Raw genomic sequence first — 22,738 nt, 5'->3', positions numbered from 1 at the left:
ATATCTGGATCCTGAAGAGTTTTTGCTCCACTGAACTAAAAGAATTTGACAAGCCACACAGCAATGAAAACAATTTATATTCTGCTCTGTTTTCTCTAACAAAAAAATATAACCATTTGTTTATAGAGAGTTTCTAATAAATGTGTTCAGATTTCAATGTTAGTAATTGAGATCGTTGTAAGAATTTAAATATTTGTAACCTGCCTGTTGGCTAAGTCTCAAAGGCAGATTGTTAAACATTCTATGAATTATACCTAAAAGCACATGGAATATATTTATAGGATACTTTATAATGCATATAATCCATTAATTATTGCATACCTTACAAAAGAGGGAGATCAGGGAAAGCATTCCTTTCCGTCCTTGGGTCCTACTATGAATGGAGCCTTGTGTACTGGTACTGATACCTTGAATTGAGTACATAAATTTCAAGATCACCGTAACTGGCTCTTCTTACTGCTCAAGCCAAGAACCTGGTTGTGGCATTTTTCACTAGATGCAGTTTCTGGGCCGTATTCAAGGGCAGCACTACATAAAGTGTGTTGCAGTAGTCTAGATGGGAGGCTATTCCTTTTTCAAAAAAAAAAAGTTTATAAAATCTCAAGGTTGTATGCAGAGTTAATAAAAATGCAGGAATAAACCCATTTATTTATTATCATGAAAAAGAATTACACCACTTGATTGTAAAAAAAAAAAAAAAGCCCAACTACCTCAAAGCACTTTACAAAAGGGGGAAAAATAGTAAAACTGAGAAAAAATGGACAACCCTACTTGAAAACATACCAGAGTTCAAATAATAAAACAGATTAAATCACCTCAACTTTCTATACATCTGCATAGGCTTGTCTAAACAGGAATGTTTGGGGTAGGTGCCAAAAATAGTACAGTGAAGGCGCCTGCTTGATCTCAACAAGCAGGGAGTTCCAAAGTTTGGGTGCTGCCACACTAAATGATCAAATGCAGAAACAAAACATTATGTACAAAACAGGAAAATATCCAACCTAAGGCAAATTTAAATCAACTGGTACTAAAAGTCAGATAAGGCCTGGGAATAAAAAAAAATGAGTTGTTTTTATTCAATTGTTCAAAAGGACCCTAATTGACAGCTGGTTTGGTGCTTGCTTCAGTTCAGAGAGGAGAATGTTCCACAGAGAACACAACAGAACAGACTCTCTCCCCCAATTCTAACAGGGTACACTTTTAAAATCTGAGCATGCCCAAAGGACCACAAAGTCCAACTACTTCAGGAAACATATTTATTAATGCCAATTATATATCAGTCCCTAAGCATTTTTAGGAAACTGCTCATGGAGGAGAGAGCTACTGATGGGTGCTAGCCATGATGGCTCTGTTCTGCCTCCATGGCTGGATCAGCAGTGCTTCTGAATAGCAGGAGCTGGAAGCTGCAGGAGGGCAGAAGAGTGTTCTTGTGCTCAGGTCCTGCACCTAGTTGGGTGCTGCGAGAACAGGATGCTGGACTAGTCCCCTGAGGAAGAACTGTAAGAAAACAACATGGCATTTTACAACTGGTATTAACAAACTCTTCTCCTGCTCCCATTAGATTCCAAGCTATTTTTAAAACTCTCTTAAATACTAAATAGTAGCAACACCAATAAGAGGAGTAGAAACAAGAAAGGAGCTAATTGGGGAAACCCCAAAACTTTCCAGATCACCTTTAGGAACATAGGAAGCTGACTGATTAAGGACATAGGTCCATCTAGCTCAGTATTGTCTACACGGACTGGCAGCTGTTGTTCAGGATTTCAGGCAGGAGTTATTTCCTGGAGATACAAGGGATTGAACCTGAGACCTTCTGCATGCAAAAACAGATGCTCTACTACAGAGCTCTGGTCCTTCCTCCTTGGCCTGATGCCTTGAGCCAATATGGAAGGAGTGAGGCGAACGTCTCTATGGAGGGACTTCTATACATTTGGAGTTCTACTGTTTTGGTAAGGGATGTAGGTGGTGCTGTGGGTTAAACCACAGAGCCTAGGACTTGCTGATCAGAAGGTTGGCAGTTCGAATCCCCGTGACGGGGCGAGCTCCCGTTGCTCAGTCCCTGCTCCTGCCAACCTAGCAATTTGAAAGCACATTTGAAAGTGCAAGTAGATAAATAGTGGGAAGGTAAACGGCGTTTCCGTGCACTGCTCTGGTTCGCCAGAAGCGGCATAGTCATGCTGGCTACATGAACTGGAAGCTGTACACCGGCTCCCTTGGCCAATTAGGCGAGATGGGCGCTGCAACCCCAGAGTTGATCACGACTGGACCGAATGGTCAGGGGTCCCTTTACCTTTACTGTTTTGGTGCCACCATAAATAAAGCCCTGTCCTGTGTTGTCACTAGGGTGGCCATGTGTTACACTCTGCAGAGGGCAGTCCGCTGTTGGATTGATTCTTCTGTTTGAGGGATGGGGGAACCTGTAGCCTTCCAGATGTGGCTAGCAGAGCGTGCATTGATGTATGTTAGCATATGGAGAGCCACAGTTCCCCACTGCTCTCCTGAATATGATTTAAGCTGGTTTTTGGTTTCTGCTTCACTTAAATATCACTTTAACACCCTCCAAGGCACCCTATTTCTATAATTTTAACTTTCTTTAAACTGTTTTTCAATATTGTGTTTTAATTGTTGTAACCCGCCCTGGATAAAATAAGTGGTTGTGATTGTGAATGTAAATTTCCAATGGAGACTTGAAAAGCACAATTCAGTTTCTTTTGGTTCTCAAACTTGCCACTGAGTTACGCTTTCATTGCCAAGCTGCATTGGTGCAGTAAAGATTTCCCCCAGTGAGTTGTTCGGGGTGCCTCACAGAAGCTACCCCAGGGGCCACGCCTATCTATCCAGGTGGCTCAATTGAATGAGATCATATTTTGGCAAATGTGCTTGCCAAAGGTTCATAGCATATGTGTGTGCTAAGCCTAAGGCTTAGTCTTCTTGGCAATAATACAAGGTTAAATGAGGTTGTGCTGCTAAAACTTCACTTTGTTTTTGTTTGTGTGCGTGTGCGCATGCACACACACATACTTAAAAAGTACCATTATGAACTTCTGTCATAATGATAGAGGGCCTTTTTTATAAAAGAAAGAAAAAGAAAGAAAGATAAATGCTGTATGGTTTGAACAAACAAGGAGGGCTTTTTGCAGGAGGCAAAAGGGTCAAGCTAGGCATGGATGCTGGTAGCAGATGCACCCAACTGCAACTTCAGAGAGGAGTACTGTAGCTGGATCAGGCCAGTGGCTGAATCAGGCCATCTTGTCCAGCATCCTGTTCTAACAGCGTCCAGCCAGATGTCCTAATGGGGAGCCTGCAAGCAGGACCTGAGTGCAATAGCAGACCACCACATTAGGGAGTCCCACCAATTCAGGGGGCTCCCTGCTCTAGCATTCCCAACACAGCTAGTAGGAACAGATAGCCTTATCATACATGAATAGGTCTAGTCTTCCACCTCCCTTTCTTAAGACCATCCAAGTTGGGTTTTCATCAGGGTTCCACATTGACATGGTTTGATGAAAATTGATAGAACTGTTTATGAAGTAGTTATGGGGAAGCTTTGGCCCATCAGATGTTGCTATGCCATGCTGTCTTGGATTTCGTTTTTTAAAACCAACCTTCCTTCCTTCCAGCCAAAATCAACATATCCTTCTGTATAGATAAAAATGAAAATGTAGTCAAGCTCTGCAGTTCTCATGGCCATGATAGGCAGCCATGCTAGCTATAGCATAAGGAAATCAGGCCAGCTATTCAACAGGGGGGCAAGAGTTCCCTGGGAAGAGAGATTGATGGTTATACCATTCTGAGAACTGTGGCTCTGTGAGGGAAATAGAGGGTCTCCTAAGAACCCTTAGCACTCTTCACAAACTGCAGCTCCCAGAATTCTTTAGGGGGAATTGTGACTGTCAAAGTGGTATAACAATGCTTTAGATGTATGGTGTGATTGTGGCCTATATCAATGGGTGACTGTGACAGTGATGCAGGACAAGGTATCTCACTCTGATGGCTTCCATTTGTGCTAATCAGTTTCCTCCTGTAGGACAAGTTCTTGGCGGGTTCTTCTTCGGGTCATGAACTGTCATCCATCTCTCTTGTTCCAGATGCTTAGCATAGCTAATCCATGAGAACAATTCAGAAGCACACACTCTTTGTTGAGTATCTAAAACAAATAACGCCACATGTACACCTTTTGCTTCCCTAATCCCTGCGCAAATTGCATGGACTCCGATGCTGGAAAACATCTGCCTGACAAGAGGCTGCAGTTCCGTGTGCTGCTGAACAGTCCCACCTGCGCTATGTGAACATTAAAGGTCTTTGCCATGATTCAACCCTTTCCACTGTTTCCCAACATACACATTTCTCAAGGCAGATTCCATGCATATCAGGGCTGATCTGCACTTGCCTTCTACAAGGAGAAATTACACTGTATGTTGGTCTCAGAAGGCAGGGTTGCCCTTGCTGCGTTCACCAAAGGGAAACGGGCATTTTAAGAGCGTGAAATAGGTGGAATTCAGAGATAGCAATCTCACATTTCGAAATTCTTTCCTCCCACCAGGAAGTTTAAAAAGTGCTTCCACAAAATATTTATTTTCCCGTAGCAGTGTTAGGGAACCATTTCATATCAGCCCCAGCCAGAATAGCCAGTAGTCAGGGTTGATGGGAGTTGTCATCCAAAAACATCTGAAGGGTGCTTCCTCATCTCCATCCTATAACCAGCCTTAGTTAAAAAAAAAAACAAGCAAACCACAGTACAACCACTGCAGTTAACAACTGAAAGGAATTATGTAACTAGTTCTGTCTCTTAATACTGCAGGGCCTTAGCAGTGTTTGCCCCTGAGCAAGTGCTATTTAGAGATGTACTGCCTCTGGAACTGAGTAAGATGTGATTGTATTGTATGTTCAGGGAAAAGAAGAGAACTATAGTGCAACCAATTAGGAATCATCTTAGTGGGGATTATTTCAAACAGGCTGCATGCTATTAGAAAAGCTCCCAAGTCAGGCTGGCTTACTCTCCTGAGCACTTAACTCTGCAAACTGTTTCCTAGTGGCTGGGCCTGTCTTTGCCTTTTACCCCCTGTTGACCTTGCCACCACCTCATTACCTGCGTGCTAGGTACAGGGTGTGATAGTAGAATGCATGCCAAAGCTACATATTTAGTGCTTAGGACAAACAAACAATCCATACAAAAGTGAATGGAATGCTTGAGGACTTTCCTGGATTCAAGGTATTTGGGCCATGTTAAGATCAAACCTGGCAATGGATTAAATTAGAAATAGCAGGCTCACGGAGCTGTGCAAGATAATCCCTTCCAGGTATCACCTATTTCCTGTACTAATTAGCAGCTCACTATAGGGGAAATTCATATATTGGATGCAAGATTTGGTTGACCTTTTGGGCATGATGTAAAGAATTAGTTTAATGTGCCAAGGCTGACCCAGCTTTCAGAAGTGGATCACTAAGAACAAAAAACATAGAAGATCTTGGAGCACATTCCCCATGTGTCTTCATCAGGCCCTCTAAAGCAGGGATAGTTACTGCAGATAGTTAGTATTTTCCAGGGACAGTCCCAGATTTACAGAAGCCATCCTGGTTTCTGATTTGATCCTGGAATGTCCCGCTTTCCCTTAGGACACCCCAATTTTCATTAGAGAAATATTGGAGGGTATGGAGTTATCCAACCCCTGAGCCATCTGAAGGCAGCTCACTATAAGGAAGGTTTTTTTAATGTTTATTATGTTTTTAATATTTTGGAAGCTGCCTAGAGTGGCTGGGGCAACCCAGCCAGATGGGTGGGGTATAAGTAGTAAGAATATTATTATTAAATAGGACATCCCTATTTTCATCGGAGAAATGTTGGAGGCTATGTTAATATAGTGCCCTCCCAGTGTTGTGGACAACAGCTCCCATACCCCATGACCATTGACCTTCCTCGCTGGGTCTGATGAGAGTGAAAGTCCCTGATCTCTGGAGGGTGTCATGTTGGCAGTCTGTCCTCTAAAAGACTTACATTTGCCCGGAGCTTCCACCAGGCTTGCTTGAGGGCTTCCCATCATCTTCTGCTTGACACATGCTGGTTGACACAACCAGCTGTCTGAGGAGACTGGGATGGGGCAGAAGGACCGTTCCACTGGCAGAGAAGAGAGCTGCTGGTGGGGCAGCATGTCCACGCTAGAGGCCCAACTGCAAAAGGCTGTTAGGGGCTGAAACAGGACATTCCTGTTGGTGGTGGTCTTTGAATATACGAGATCCAAAGTTCCCTCATTCACCTAAGACACACATGGGGTGGGCCTCAACCTAAGCCAACATGGCATCAGTGGAAGGGAAATTGGTTTTTTTAAAACAAAAAACAAGAACAACTTGGGGAAGAAAAAGTTGTAGCCTTTGATAGTCTTGCACTCAGTGAGTTTGTCTAATTCTCTTTAAAAGCCATTCAAGTTGGTAGTCATCACTATATCTGTCTGTCCTGAATCTTCCAATATTCAGCATCATTGGATGCCCATGAATTCTAGTGTTATGAGAAAAGGAGAAAAACATTTCTCTCTTAGCTTTCTTAAATGTGTTTAAATTTTGTATACATTGATCCTGTCCCCCATTAGTCACCTTTCCTTTTTTTTTTTTGTAAACTGAAAAGCCACAAATACTGTAACCTTTGCTGATTGGGCAGTTGCTCTATCATCTTGATTTCCTTTTTCTGAGCCTTTTCCTATAATACTTTTTTGGGAGGCGGGGGAAGGTGAGGCAACTAAAACTGAGCCAAATGAACCAAATGGATCCCATTTTGATGTTTGCTGGAATTCCTGATGCAGATTCATAACACAGGAATTCGGCATGGTTAAACAAATGGCATTTCTTATAGCAAATGGGAAGAGTTTTTTGACGGAAAATACCAAGAGAAAACAATGATTCTACATACTATATAGTGAGAATTCTTAATTCCATTCATTTATTATTATTATTATTATTATTATTATTATTATTATTATTATTATTATTATTATTATTTTGCAGGGTGAGAGAGGCTTCCCAGGTTTAGAAGGACAACCAGGCTTACCTGGATTTCCTGGACCAGAAGGGCCAGCTGGGTCACGAGGCGAAAAAGTGAGTAGCTCAACAGAATGATGATGAATGCCTCATGTTGCCATGATCTATAAAATATCTAATATGGCTTCAGTAGTCCAGACATTTAGATAGTGTTCCCTGCATCAGAGCAGGTGTTCCTTTTAACATCTCTCGTACACGTGGAACTGTTTCTGTGTTGGCCAAGAAACACAAAGGTAAGGTAAGAAGAAGTTGAGTTATTGGACCAGCCAGCTGGTCTAGTTTTAGACTCTGAAATTAATCGTCTCACAGAGGATCTATTTAGATGGCAACATGTGGCATATATATATGGGTTTATATATTTATTTAAAGTCACATATCCTAATTCAAGGAAGATTGAATTAATAAGGGACATGATAGTGGGAGAAAGCTCTCTACCTGCCCCCTGCCTTCAGTAAATTCAGGAGCATTCTGCAAGCTGTCTCATCACTGGCCTGGCAGTCATGATTAAAGCCCCCATCCCATGCCATCTAAAGCTGCAAGGACTTTCTTCTAGGGTTTCAAGCAGTGGCATTTAGTTGGGGAAAACGCAAATATGTTTCCTGAATTATCTGAAGAGCTGTTCACTCAGCTGTGAGAGTCTAGTGGTGGAAGTGGGGTTCAGTGGATGAGATGCAGGCTCCAGTGTCAAGAGCTCCACATAGAAAGCACTGGAGCATGGAGCTATCTCCTTCTTGGGGGATACTGGTGCATGAGGACACTGTATCCCAGGATTCCAGGGCCATGACTAGTCTGATTTGATCACATAAAATAAAAATGTCCACATCACATCACTGGTGCCTAAGAAGCCTCATCCTAAATTTACTTGAGGGACCGCCTTATCCCTCATATACCCAGTAGATCATTGGTTTCTTTCTGCTAGACAGCTTTTCTTCCACATCCCAAAAATGTCAGACACTTGTGCTGCAGTAACTCGGAGCAGAGCTTTCTGTTTTGTTGCTCCTGTTCTGTGGAACAGCTTCTACCTGAGATACTATAGGCCCCTACTATCTGCACTTTTTGTGGAGAATTGAAGGCATTTTTGTTTTGAGAAGGTTTTCCAGCTGGGTGAAAAGATCTCTTATTTTGTAAACCTGACTTTTTATCCTCCCTTAAAAAAGAAGAAACTGTTTTTATGATATGTCTGCAAATTGCCTTGGTTGAACCTTGTATGTAAAAGGCAATTCAGGAATTAATTAAGCATAAATCCATTTGCTTGGGAACTTTCTGGATTTCTGTGTTTACATGCTTTTATTGTATTGGAAGTTGATTCTGACCATTTACATGGGAGTAAGATCCTTTGGTTTCAATAGGATTTTCTTGCAAGTAAGTATGCTGACTTGAGACTTTAGAGCACCTTCGTTTCTCTGGAATGGGGTGAGGAACTTTTGGCTCTCCACATGTTGCTGAAGTACAAGCAAGCATGGCCAATGGCCAGGAATGAGGGGGGCTGTTGTTCAGCAACATCTGGAGGGCCAAAGGTTCCCCACGCCTGATCTAGGATTTTCATAATGAACCTAGAAAAACTTCTGTGTGATTTGGGCGTGGGGCATGGAATTGAAATCTCCTGTTATGCAGCCAAGCTGTCTGAAATAATGCAAAAAGCACAAGCGTTGTCTTTGTAATTAAGGCTAAATGAAAAAGTGGATTTCAATGTCTGTCTTTGAATTCATGTTAACTCATTGCTCACTTTTCTCCTCCTCTTCTTTTCCCTGTCCCATGTTTTTCTTTTCCCAGGGGGATGATGGATTCCCAGGGCCACCTGGACCCAAAGGAATTAGAGTAAGTGATGTTTTAATTTTCTGAAATGCAGTTACTGGGGAGTGGAGAGCGGCAACAGGACGAGAGCAAAATAAGCAGTGGAGGCAAATGGGGTGCTGCCCCACTGACCACAGTCCACCCCCACCTAAGAGCCTTCTTACTGCCTGCCAGTGTAAGTGGCTGTCAGCTTCCTCCTCCTAAGTGTTGATCCTTTAAGAACTCAGCAGGATGGGAGAAGGATGGGAACAAAACAGAAATTAGTCTGTCATTGGCTGCTTTGCAAGTCATTGGCTTGGGCTCCACCCACCATTGGTCTCTCTGCCTTCTGCCCCACCAACCCCAGTGGGTACCAAACACCACTGAAAGTAAGTGGTGTATTTTTGAGGCACGCTTTAAGCAAAACACAACAGCCAAAGCAATAATGTAGAGATGAGGAACCTTTGGCACTCTAGATGTCCGTCCCCCCCAAATCCCTGTTCATTGGCTGTGCTGACTGGGGCTGATGGGACTTGGAGTCCAGCAACATCTGGAGGGTAAAAGCTTCCCCACACCTGTTGTAATGTGTGTCTCTGAATTTTGCTAAGAGCAGGTGACTGGCAGAGGCTCACCAATGCCTTGGGGGTTCTTTGCAAACTTTTTATATTACAGGTACATTTCCCTACCCCACCCTGCATTTCCATAATACACATGTGTGCCCCTGGCATGTTTCTTATGGGTACATGCACCAGGCAGCAAGAATTCTTTTCAACACCATTGCTAGCTCCACATAGGGCCTTATGTACAATTCATTTAGTGGAGCCACTCCATGAATGGGCCTACATGCTGTCATTGCGATTCATCCCTTTGGAACATAGAATGCTGCCTTGTAAAAGGTCAGACCATTGCGTTCAGTTAACTCAGTACAGTGGTACCTCGGGTTACAGACACTTCAGGTTACAGACTCCGCTAACCCAGAAATAGTGCTTCAGGTTAAGAACTTTGCTTCAGGATGAGAACAGAAATCATGCAGCAGCAGTGGGAGGCCGCATTAGCTAACGTGGTACCTCAGGTTAAGAACGGTATCAGGTTAAGAACGGCCCTCCGGAACGAATTAAGTTCTTAACCTGAGGTACCACTGTATTGTGGAGTATGGTGGTTAATGGGTTAACCTTCTGAGTGTCCTGTACCTGGGAGGGGCTTCTACGGGAAGTTACGTAATTCCTTTGTCTGTGAAGTTAGTTTCACTTCTGCTCCGAGAGCGAGAGAAAGAGCAAAGATGTATTCCAGCTCTGATGGAATTATTGCTATATTTGCCTGTAAATAAACACTGTTAGATAGAAGCACAGTGTTTGGACCTTTCTTCCTTCTTCTTCTCACACGAAGGCAGTATTGTCTACTCCAGGGTTCCCACACACTTGGGTCCTCAGCTGTTGATCACAACTCCCATCCTCCCTAGCTAGCAGAACCAGTGGTCAGGGATGATGGAAACTGTAGTCCGAAAGCAGCTGGAGACCCAAGTTTGAGAAACCCTGGTCTACACTGATTGGCGGTGGCTCTCCAGGGTTTCAGGCAGAGAGTCTTCCCCAGCCCTACCTGGAGATGCCAGGGATAACTGTGGACCTTTTGTATGCAAAGTAGATGCTCTGCCACTCCGCTGCAGCCCTTCACCAGCCCATGAAGCTACCCAGAGCACCAGGTAAGTAGAGGGTGCTCCTTGTTCCCTGTTGAAGAGGCTCTAGAGGTGGGGAACCTGGTGCTCTCTGGATGTTGCCGGACTACAATTCCCATCATCACACACCATGGGCCATGCTGGCTCAGACTGTTGGGAGTGGCTCCCCACCTCAACACACCAAACTAGCAATGCTTGTGCCTTGCACACTTCCAGTTGTGGCTGATAACTCTTTTTGAAACTAACAGTTCCTTCATCCCTTTTATCTAAACATGAGTGTGGTTGTTTCTCATCTTCAGGGTCCTCCAGGTCTACCAGGCTTTCCGGGAACACCAGGACTTCCTGTAAGTAAGCTTTGCTTACAGCAATACTGAAATAACAATGGCAGAATTCACTGTTTTGTTCTGGAGCGTACACACTGTGTTGCTTGAATGTGATTGTGCTTCTTTTCTTTCCACTTTGCAGGGGCTACCAGGTCAGGATGGGGCTCCAGGACCTCCAGGTATCCCAGGATGCAATGGAACAAAGGTGGGACTGGTTCTGATGGAAATGCGTAGCTCTGCTGCACTCCCATCATCCCTGAACATTGGCCATGCTGGCTGGGGCTGATGGGAGTTGGAGTCTAATAACATCTGGAGAACATCATGTTGGCTACCCCTGAGCTATATGTTTTCCATTCAGATATCTTATTTTTATTTATTTATAGCATTTGTGTCTCCTGCTTTCCAGCCAAATAGGTTCCTTGAGTGGCTTACAAGCAGTCAGTTCAAACAAGGCAGTCTCTGCCCACAGGCTTACATTCTAAAACAAAAACATGACACACAAGGAGACGGGGCAGGGAGGGAAGAGGTAAAAATCAGACGCTGGCACCAGTTCTTAAAAAGGTTTTATAATGACCGGGTAGTACTGTCTAGGGTAGTAGGTGCCTGAAGGAACTGGGCTTTCCTGTGAAGATCGAAGGCTACCATACTCAGCAGTAGGCATTAGGAGAGCACACTTATTTTCTGTGCCTTTGTCAGCATTGCAGATATAACTGCAAAATTAAAATAATTTGTGTGTGTTTGTGAGACAGAGGATATTTGGGGCTGGGTGTTCACCAGTACTGTATGTGGACACCCAGCTCTACCCCTCCTTCAAATCAGAACCTGTGAAGGTCCTGTGTGAGTGTCCAGAGGTGTTTGGAGGATGGGTGGCAGCCAACAGATTGAGGCTGAATCCTGACAAGACAGAAGTACTGGTTTGGGAGAACAGGGGGTGGGTGGGTTTGGGGGACTTCCTGGTCTTGAATGGGGTAACTGTGCCCCTGAAGGACCAGGTGCGCAACCTGGGAGTCTTTTTGGACTCAAAGCTGTCCTTGGAGGCGCAGGTCAATTTTGCATCCAGGGCAGCTGTCTACCAGCTCCATCTGGTACGCAGGCTGAGACCTACTTACGCACTGTCTTGCCAGAGTGGTACATGCTCTGTTATCTCCTCCTTGAATTACTGCAGTTTACTCTACATGGGGCTACCTTTGAAGGTGACTAGGAAACTACAACTAATCCAGAATGCGGCAGCTAGACTGGTGACTGGGAGTGGCTACCGAGACCATATAACAATAGTCCTAAAGGATGTTCATTGGCTCCCAGTGCACAATTCAAAGTGCTGGTGATGACCTTTAAAGTTCTAAACGGCCTTGGCCCAGTATACCTGAAGGAGCGTCTCCACCCCCATCATTCAGCCCAGACACTGGGGTCCTCCTCCAAGGGTCTTCTGCTAGTTCCCTCACTATGAGAAATGAGGTTACAAGGAAGCAGGCAGAGGGCCTTTTCGGTAGTGGCGCCTGCCCTGTGGAACGCCCTCCCATCAGATGTCAAGGAAATAAACAACTATCTGACTTTTAGACGACATCTGAAGGCAGCCCTGTTTAGGAAAGTTTTTAATGTTTGATGTTTTAACATGTTTTTACTATTCTGCTGGAAGCAACCCACAGTGGCTGGGGAAATCCAGTCATATGGGTGGAATATAAATAAAATGTTGTTGTTGTTAATTTTGTGGGCCCTTGCATAAAATAAATCCCTCCAAGACTGCAAAGCTGCTTTTCCAGGCTGGATAGGTGCCCTGAACAGAAACATTCCAGTGGAAATATACTGCAAAATTTTGTTATAGGGCCCACATATGTGTGTGTGTCCACATCAGTATTGGTGTCCCAGCTGCATGGAAAGTGCATCAGTCTATCATGGTCTTATGCAGTTTTCCTCCTTCCTTGGAGCGTCAGTCTTTTTCACATATATCAAATAAAAGTGATGCAATAAGAGAATATTGAGTATAAGGGGGGGGGGTCCTTCCTCATGTTTAAAAAGATCTGCTATAACCCCTGTTATAGCAGGGGTTGCAACACACCTGTCTCCTTTGCTCTTTTGTTTTATAGCAGCATGCATTTGGGCTTCCTGCTGTATTTGGTGATGCATTCAAATCTTTGTTCTGTCTTCTACAGGGAGAACGTGGCTACCCTGGCAGTCCAGGTTTCCCAGGTTTACAAGGCCCCCCTGTAAGTACAAGAAACTTCCTCCTGTAATTGCTATATGTGGTTGATTTTCAGCTGCTGTTTGAGGCTTTGAGGGGATTGTTTGACTGAGCTGGTTTGCACATAACACTAAGCCAAACTATGACTTTACAAATATGCAGGCTCCTGGAGAGGAGAGTGTGGCCAATTTGCTACTCCTGCTTTTCCTGCACATCTGTGACCTAAGCCATGATTTGGCTTAGGGTGTTGTCTGAACCAGGACTTATGGCTTGTCTTATAGAATGAACTCATAAATAAGGTTTGTTGTTGGGTTTATAGCTCATTATTTGTCTGGAGGAGGCAAACCATGAACCTGGATTTGGATAACACACTAAGGCAAACCATAGCTCTCAGCAGCACAGCCGCAGAAGGATGAGAGGAGGGGTGCACCAACCGTAATCTCCTACCTTTCCACAAACCTTTGTGCACTTAAGTTCACACTAAACCATGGTTTGGCATAGGATGTCACCCAAACTTAGCTCACTGTATTTTGCTTCTGTGCTGTGTTTCTATGGATATTTTATTGTGAGCCTTAGGCTACAACCCTGTGTCCACTTTCCAGGGAGTAAGCCCCATTGAACTCAGAGGAACTAATTGTGTAACTTATTTTTTTAAAATTTTAAGTAAGTCCATCATGTGACATATCATATTAAAGTCCTTGAAGTTCTGAAGAGATTTGTGTTTTTAGTTTTGACATATCTCAATACTGCGCTGAGCTTCAAAGATATTTGTGTAGTCCGGCAAGGCCAAAATTGTCATTTTATTTTTTGAAATTTCAATCCCTCATAACTCAAAAACAGGATGAGATGAAAAATTAAAATTTTAGATTTAAACTTAGCTTTGATCATTCAAAAAGTGTACAAAATATTAAGAAAATTGGGTGGCATGAGGTAAAAAAGTTGGATCACTTGATATGGAATGACCCTTAGGCCTGTGAAGGAAAGACACAGTAGATCTCTCCACAAGTTTCTATGAGTTTGAGGTGGCCTTCTCCATTGATCTTCATGGCACACAAATGAAATAAATCTGTTGGTTAGAGCAGTGTTTCCCAACCTTGGGCCTCCAGATGTTTTTGGCCTACAACTCCCATCATCCCTAGCTAGCAAGACCAGTGGTCAGGGATGATGGGAATTGTAGTTCAAAAACAGCTGGAGGCCCAAGGTTGGGAAACACTGGTTAGAGCATGGTGCTGACAATGCCAAGGCTGCAGGTTCAATCTTTGTATGGGAGACCTGCATATTCCTGCATTGTAGGGGGTTGGACTAGATTATGCTCAAGATCCCTTCCAACTCTACCATTCTATGATAAAAAAAATGGGGGGGTTGCTTAATCTCTGGCTGCTTTTGCTTTGCAGGTTAACTTTTCAGCCAGGGCAACAAACCAACCTTGTGCACAGTCCTGTGGTAGTCCTGTAGCAGTGCGCCAATGTTTGGCAGTTTCTGGGCAAGCTGCCACCAAAAGAAACATTAACCGTTTTTATAACATAGTTGTTCATTCGACACAACTATAATTCCTAGCAAGGCTAAGTTTGTTCAGTTGTCAATTGTCATATTACAGATTGTTTTGATTTCTTTAAAGACAGCTGTACAAAACTTGTGCACCACGAGTTAGTGTTAACTCTACTTAGTCTGTTTTTATTGGATGATTGCACTGATGGTGGTAGTGTATTGTTTTGTTATGAGACCTCTCAAGTGTTTTATATATTAAAACTTCAGCATCCACCTTAGGGCAGAGAGACCTGTCTTTGAATTGTGCTCTTGTCCCACATAGTTGTGAGCCCTAAGAGTTGATAAAAAGAAGCTCCGTTTATGCTACAAGTGACTTATTACAGGCAAACTCTCAAGGCTCCTTGAATCATGGTTTTCTTCTAATCTAAAGAGTACCTTTGACAGTATTCAAGTGTTTGACTCCACCTGTTGTATGTTTGAGTGAACTGCAATTTGAAGCAAGGAAGAAACTGCATTTGCTATCTAATAGAAGATTTATAATTCTTTTCTTCTACTCCCCCCGCCCTGCTTTTTTCCCCTTTTTTGCTGCAGGGTCCCCCTGGCCTAATAGGGATGAAGGTAAGTTGCCATTTGAATGCACTGCTGATTCTCAAGCGTTCAACAATAACATTTGGTCTAATTATGCATTTTATTGGCAGCTAGCAACTTTGAGAACTCATTCTTGTGGTTGAAAATGGGGGGGGGGGGGAATGGGGCAAGGGAGATTGGCATGTCAGCATTGGGGGAAGTTCTTTCATTTACAGTGTGTGCCACCAGTAGGTACATCTCAGACTGAAGTGCACCAGAAAATTTAAGATATAAGGCTACAATTAAGATGATGCCGCAGCACTCTTTACTGAATTTATGGGTTGACCACAGTTTTGTTCAAAAGAGCTTATAACATGGGTGTTGGGCCACAACAATGATTTCTATAGTGCAAAATTATCACAGAACCTGAACTTTAAAAGGTAAAGGTAAAAGGGCCCCTGACCATTAGGTCCAGTCATGAATGACTCTGGGGTTGCGGCGCTCATCTCGTTTTATTGGCCGAGGAAGCCGGCGTACAGATTCCGGGTCATGTGGCCAGCATGACTAAGCCGCTTAAGCCGCTTCTGGCGAACTGGAGCAGCACACAGAAATGCCGTTTACCTTCCTGCCGGAGTGGTACCTATTTATCTACTTGCACTTTGATGTGCTTTCGAACTGCTAGGTTGGCAGGAGCAGGGACTTAGCAAAGGGAGCTCACCCCGTCGCAGGGATTTGAACCGCCGACCTTCTGATTGGCAAGTCTTAGGCCCTGTGGTTTAACCCACAGCGCCACCCGCGTCCCATAACCTGAACTTAGCATTGCACAAAAGAATGTGTAACCAACATGGCCAATGCTCAGTGATGGAGGGAGATGCGGTGCAGAACTCACGGAAGGGATAATATTGGGGAAGGCTGTTTAGTTTGATGAGAATGAGCCACAACAAGCCTTAGCCTCTTGCAAGGAGGATTTGGGAAGCTTTTGCTTCTGGTTGTGATAAACTGCAACTTTACAAAAGCTAAGAAAATGAATTTCAGTAGGGGACAAATGTAAGGTTCTTCACTTAGGCAGGAAGAACCAGATGCACAAATATCAGGTGGTGGACACCTGGCTTACCAGCAGTACATGTGAAAAGGATCTAGGGGTCTTGGTGGACCACAAGTTTAACATGAGTCAACAGTGTGAATCACTGTGTGATGCAGCAGCAAAAAAAGCTAACACTATCCTAGGCTGCATCAAGAGAATTATATAGTGTCCAGCTCAAGGGAAGTAATAGCAGCATTCTATTCTGCCTTGGTCAGACCACACCTGGAATTCTGTGTCTAGTTCTGAGCACCACAACTTAAGGGTGTTGTCAAGCTGGAACATGTGCAAAGAAGGGCAATCAAGATGACCAAGAGCCTGGAAAACAAGCTTTATGAGGAACAGTTGAAGGAGCTGGGGATGTTTAGCCTGGAAAAGAGGAGAGTGAGAGGAGATATGGTAGCCAAATTCAAATACCTCAAGGGCTGTCACATGGAAGAGGGAACAAGGGAACAAACATGGGTTTTTCCCTTCTCTGGAGGGTAGGACTCGAACCAATAGCTCAAGTTACAAGAAAGGAGATTCTGACTAGGAGGTCAGGGAGAGCTTTTGGACAGTAGAACAATCTCCCTCAGGAGGTTGTGGACTCTCCTTCATTGGAGGTTTTTAAGCAGAGGTTGGATAGGCATCTGCCATGGGTGCTTTAGCTGACATTCCTGCATCACAGGGGGTTGGACTAGATGATCCTTGGAGTCCCTTCCAACTCTACAACTCTATGATTCTATATCATCTGAATTGGACAAATTGTGGTTGATGTTCATTATGATTTGTTTGAAACAAGCCAACTCCAATCTATGATTTTTGATGGTGGCTTGTTTCAGCAAACCATAGTTACGACTGACCACAATTTGGGATTCAAATGTACGGTAACTAAACCGTCTCTTCCATGTGACAGCAGCAGAGTAGGAGATGCGAGGGAAGAGGGTGCAAGCCTGAAGCTTGCTTCAGCTTGTTTTTGTCATACTGAACTATGGTTTAGCCACAACGTTTGAACACAACCCCTGTATACTTCAAATCATTGGTCAGAAAAATATTATGAATGAGTTCCCACAGGGAAATTTCTAAGTTAAAAAAAATGATTGGAAGGTTTCTTTTGCACAGTTAAGCTCCTATAAGAAAGAAATTGTCACTTTGAGACATAAATGTTTCTGATCTAGCTCTTTTATAATATGTTCGAGTATTCCTTTCTTATTCCAAATTTCTTTCTTTTTTTTCTTTCCCTTTTAGGGGGAGCCAGGTGAGATACTGACATCTTTGCAGCCAGGACAAAAGGGTGATCAAGGATTTCCAGGACTACCAGGACTACCAGTAAGTTGATGAAGATGACTTGCCTGAAGCGCCACAGCATTAATTGCATTTATGACAGTGTTAGTAATAAGTGCTGAATATTCAGAGCAATAAATACAGGTATAGGTTTTGTGTGTACTTTTGTGTGAACTTTTTGGGTACACATAATAAACTGAAATAATAACAGGCTTCAAGCTACCATTAAACTCATTATTTTAAAAAAATGTTTTTTATTAAGTGCAAATTAGAAAACATACACATTTACAACAAAAGAAAATACAAAAGAAAAATAAAATACTTAAACTCATTAATTGAAATGTTTGGTTATTTTTTATCTAATGATAACAAAATGATAGTACATCTTTTAACCTCTGCACAGATGATTGGTGGCTGTGGGAGAATCTCTGCAATTGCAGATAGGCTTATAAGAGTTGGGAGTTGGGACATAGTTTACACGGTTAAATTAACTAACATGGCAATGATCAGAAAGGGTAGACAACTGAGCAATGTCTTTATAGCAAAATATAGTATGTTATGTACTGGACTAACAAAGTTCTAGAAAAACATACTGTACTAGTTGTACATTATTCATTTATTGCAATTTATACTGTTCTGTTTTACTTTGTAATATGTTTATGGTGTGTTAAAATTAACTGGGGACTGTTTTGAATGTAAAACCAAACTTTATGGGTCCCCAGATTTACATTTTTCTATTACGTACTGTTTTGGAATCTGCTTTCAAGCTGCAGTTGTGTGAAGGAGCCACCAGGTGGCAGCTGGGAGCTACAGAAAGTCATCCATAGGGCTGTTTAACCAGAAAATCAGGCTCTTATTTAGATCAAAGTGTGTGTTGTAAGTGTGTTTATTGCCAAACTGGGGCTGTGCTGCAAACACTGTTGATTTCATGGGCAGAAGAGAGTGCATGTTCAGAAATGGAGTTCACAGGTTTCTGTTCGGAAACGATGAAATCCAGGGAAGTTGGTTCCAAAAGAAAAAAACAGCTTTGTTTGCAGTTTGTCCTAACAATTGCCTCACTGTTTCGTCCTGCTATCTGATTCTCTCACAGTTCCACAGTTTTGTGCCCAGCATCAGTACAAGCACATCAGGAAGCTCTGTTTGTCTCCCAGATCAGCGGCTTATTTTTAGTGGGTCTGTTCTTTGAATTGAGCAGGGGTCAAAAAAACAGTGCAATTCGTTCGTTCCATTGATTTGTTTCTGTGTGAGCTGAAGACATCAAAGCCTTTCTAAACCTCTCCTCTCCAGCGTGAACAGCAATGTGGTGCAGTGATTAGAGTGTTGGGCATCAGTGGTGTAGCGTGGGTTGTCAGCACCCGGGGCAAGGCAAGTAATTTGCGCCCCCTAACCCATGGATTTTAGTAGGGGCAGAGAGCTGCGAGTGCGAGATGTTGCGCCCGGTTTGGCCGGCCCCCCCCTGCACCCCCACGCTACACCACTGTTGTGCATTGACACTGGGAGGCCAGGATTCAAATCCACACTCATCCATGAAGTTTACTGGGTGACATTGAGCCATTCATTATCCTTCAACCTAACCTACCTTACAAGGTTGTGTTGAGGATAAACTTGGGAGGGGAAGAAGTGCTTACCCCACCCAAAGTTCCTTGGAGAGAGAGAAAAAGGGGGGGGGGATATAAGGCAGTAAAATCTGTAACAGGACTGGGCAATACTTTGTCCACAACCAGTTTGAAGTCCATATCATGATATTGAGTTTCATAATTTTTGACCCCGCAATATATTGTGAATCATGATGTGTGTGCTATGCAAAAATCATGATGCAGGAAAAACTGTGGAGCCAGCCAATGCTTCTACATACCTCCATCCTTATTTCAGACATCATGATATATCGATATATTGCGACATTTAGCTGGTGAAAACCAGATATTCCCCGGCCCTAATAAATAATAATAAATAAACCAGAGGCTCCCCTCCCTGAGGAGTGTGCTCTATGCCACCCTCTCCCTGCTACACAATAGAAACGCAGACAAATGAGGAGCAAGCAGCTGAGGTTCCTAAGGGGAGAGCTCTGATGGAGCCATTATCACTGGTCACAATGGAAGGGAGGGAATTGTAAACACTGTTTTCTGAAATGCAAGTGAGAGATAGCTGCAGAAGTACATAGCAAGGGTAGGCAGCCCTCCAGAAGTTGATGGGACTTCAACTCCTGACCATTGGCTGTGCTTGCTGGGACTGGTGGGAATTGGATTTGGAAGGCAACAAGTCTCTGGCACCTGCCCTGGAGTTTGCTGTGGGTTTCCTCTTGCCCACAGTTTGACTCTTTCTTTTCTTCTCTTGTTCCAGGGCCCCGCAGGTCCCACTGGAGCACAGGGCCCTATTGGTCCTCCTGGGCCCCCAGGTTTGCTGGTACGTTTCCTTGATGACCTCCATCTGGCTTGCAGAATGAGTAGATGGTAGCTGCCCAACTTGCGGTTTCAGAAGTGGTGGGGGCAAACAGGTTGCCCAGGTCTATGGCCTCTGCCCCTTTCTCTTGTTCTGGTCATCACGACAGGTCCATGTTTGCATCAGGGTGAACTGTAACAATTTCCTAGGGAGCAGGGATTTATATCAAAGGTCCAATGTATGGAGTTTTGCATGTGAAAGAACCATACTTTTGACCCGACCCATATGGCTCCCTTATGCACATATCCCTGGGGATGTCTGGGGGTCATATTTGCAGAAAAATAGCTCCCACACTGTTATGTTATATGAGTATAATAAATACAGAATTTAGAATTCCACTTGCCTTCTTCCGAAACAGGCTAACCTTTCTCATATGCACATCACTTGCAAAGCATTCTAGTCTAGGGATCAAATATCAGTGGCACAATTCAAACCATGTTCTAAACTATGGTTGAAGGATTGCTTAACCAGGCCACTGAGATTTGATCTCTAGACAACTATGTTTCCTTTGCGGTGTATATATGTGATCAGTAGCAAGCTGTGGGCTCATGTTGCTCCCTTCCCAGATGTGGCTTGACTTTGAGTTTCTTGTTTAGTGCAAACCACAGTTTACCATGATATATGAATTAGCCAACTATAGTTCATGCTCACTCTCCAAACAGGAATGGGAAATGACACCTAAAAGTAGGTTTCAAATTGAAGTTTGGAGAGCAAGTGCAGTGTGGTGATTTGGATAACTTGCCCGCAATATCTCTTCCTGTTTTCCCTTGTGGTGGGGAAAACTGGGGAGATAAGTGGGTGTAATAAGTGCACCCCCTTCCCAAATGTTGCCTGTGAGCGGATGCAGCCCTCTCCTGGAGTACCCCTTTCTCTTCCATTACAATGTAAGTATATTCCAAGTGATAAACCTGGGGTGGAGTTTTTCTTTTCTCCCCTTCCCCTTATTTATTTATTTGTCACTATAAAAGAAAGGAAAGAAACAATAAATAAATAGCAACAACAGAGCCAATGCTCTGTTTCTCAGAAGGCCAGCATGGATTTATCTTGTGGGGTTACAGAAGTAGTCCTGGAGATTGACTGCCGTGTTTGTCATTTTCAGGGTCCTCCCGGCCCCCCAGGACTACCGGGTCCTAAGGTATAGTATATTTTAACAGTGTTTGTCCTTGTTTGGTTGCTTGCATTCAGTCTCATTTACTTAGGGTTTGTCGTCGTCTTCTTCTTCTTCTTATCATTTCAAATTCCTTTTAGGGCAACATGGGCTTGAACTTCCAAGGGCCAAAAGGAGAAAAGGTAAGTGTGGGGCATGGAAGTGGAGATTTGATTCTGCTCATTCTTGGTACTGCTTCTATGAGAGTGGCCTTATGATGTTAACGTGCCTTGTTGTCTCCTGCGGGAATTAGGGTGAGCAGGGACTCCAAGGACCCCCGGGACCCCCAGGACAGCTTGGCGAACAGAAAAGAACAAATGATGTAGAGTTTCAGAAAGGTGATCAGGTAAGTGAGAGGAAGATGGTTCCACAGGCATTCTTCCTTCAGCCAATCTTCATGGGTTGCTCTGGTTTGCATCAGTGGGTCACACTGTACCAGACTCCCCCATCCCATCCGGCCCATGGTCTGGAGGAGAGTGTTAATGCCCTGCCTTCGCTGCCTGCCCCATTCGCTTGCACTTCCTCCAAACATACTTTGTGCAGCCCAAAATGCAGGCTTGACCACCTACTAACTCCTGTGATCTCTGCATCTGCAGCAAATCTGCATCTCTTGCCTGCAGTAACAGCTACAAAGCAGAGGCAGGGCTGCTGCTACAATTGTTTTAACTGTTTTTAATTTTTAAAAATTTGGGTGGGGTTTTTGCTTGCTTTTGCTGTTGACTTTGCTGAGTGAGGGGAGAGGTGTATGAGTAAAGAGGGACACAGCCTGCCTCACATAGCAGATGCCTCTAAATTCTGCTGGAACATAATAAGACAATCAATCTAGCAGGATGCTCATAATTCAGCAGCGCAAATTATAACATGAGATAAAGAGGAGGAGAGAGGAAAATTTAGAACAAGAATACACAGATAGGTTGGGAATAGAGAGGAAACCAGGGATAGAAGGGAAATATATGAAAATAAGTTTTCTTTCTTTTTTTCTTTTCTTATCATTTTTTTTTTATGCAACAGTTGTCGTACTAATGTTAATATACCAATGAAGAACTGTAATAGAAAAGCAAATGAAAACAAATAAATCCAGCTGGGGCATTGTACCTTAGATGGGAGCGAAATATTAAGTCCTCAAGGGCAGTGATTTATTTTCAACTATATCGTCTTTCTCTCTCTTCCCCCATACTTGACAGGGCGTTCCAGGTGACCGAGGCCCCACAGGTCCCCCTGGGTTTCCAGGTCCTCCTGTAAGTCAGTTCCTTTCTGAGTCATTTTTGAAATCATAGCAAAGTGCACTAAACATCTTTGTTGTCACGGGTGCTGACGCTGTGCTTCCTTTTTTCCAGGGTCTTCCCGGTGGTGGAAAAGGTGAAAAAGGTGAGCAAGGAGAACCAGGTAAAAGGGTAAGTAACTTCTTTGAACTCAACGTTTATCTTTCCAGACCTTGTATAACTTTAGGGATTCAGGTTGGGTCACCAAATACTGGGTAAGAAATTTTCCTTTCTCCTATGATCCGCTAAGATAGTGGGTTGGTCAGTGGTTTTCCCTGGACAAGAAGGGCCTCATTGATGGCACACACCAGAATGCAGGTTTTTTATTCTGGGTTTAATTTAAACTGGACTGATTCCTGTTCTATCCTTGGAGTGGGCACTGGCAACTATTAACAGAGAAAAACCTGATCACCTGGGCCAGCAGATCGCACTCCTACAAAGGCTCATTATTTGGGGGAGAAGGGGGTGTTGATGCATGATTCATTGAGTGGCTGGGGCCTACGGATAAACCACAT

General features: G+C 43.6%; 1 protein-coding gene across 2 annotated transcripts in view; it reads left to right on the top strand.

Moving 5' to 3' along the window:
• The window catches only part of COL4A5 (collagen type IV alpha 5 chain), a 135,163-nt gene that overhangs the window by 49,156 nt on the left and 63,269 nt on the right, over positions 1–22,738 (top strand). For both annotated transcript variants that reach the window (XM_083722025.1, XM_083722024.1), the window contains exons 3-15: positions 6,997–7,086; positions 8,803–8,847; positions 10,774–10,818; positions 10,940–11,002; positions 12,948–13,001; positions 15,056–15,082; positions 17,340–17,420; positions 19,716–19,778; positions 20,914–20,949; positions 21,063–21,104; positions 21,215–21,307; positions 22,146–22,199; positions 22,299–22,355. In XM_083722025.1, the coding sequence (XP_083578151.1) occupies positions 6,997–7,086; positions 8,803–8,847; positions 10,774–10,818; positions 10,940–11,002; positions 12,948–13,001; positions 15,056–15,082; positions 17,340–17,420; positions 19,716–19,778; positions 20,914–20,949; positions 21,063–21,104; positions 21,215–21,307; positions 22,146–22,199; positions 22,299–22,355 (750 nt within the window). The remainder of the gene's footprint in view (positions 1–6,996; positions 7,087–8,802; positions 8,848–10,773; positions 10,819–10,939; positions 11,003–12,947; positions 13,002–15,055; positions 15,083–17,339; positions 17,421–19,715; positions 19,779–20,913; positions 20,950–21,062; positions 21,105–21,214; positions 21,308–22,145; positions 22,200–22,298; positions 22,356–22,738) is intronic.

This window comes from Podarcis gaigeae (assembly GCF_964106915.1).
Source record: "Podarcis gaigeae genome assembly, chromosome: Z".
NCBI lineage: Eukaryota > Metazoa > Chordata > Lepidosauria > Squamata > Lacertidae > Podarcis > Podarcis gaigeae.
The sequence above is the reverse complement of the archived record's forward strand: the minus strand, read 5'-3'. Positions and strand labels throughout refer to the sequence as shown.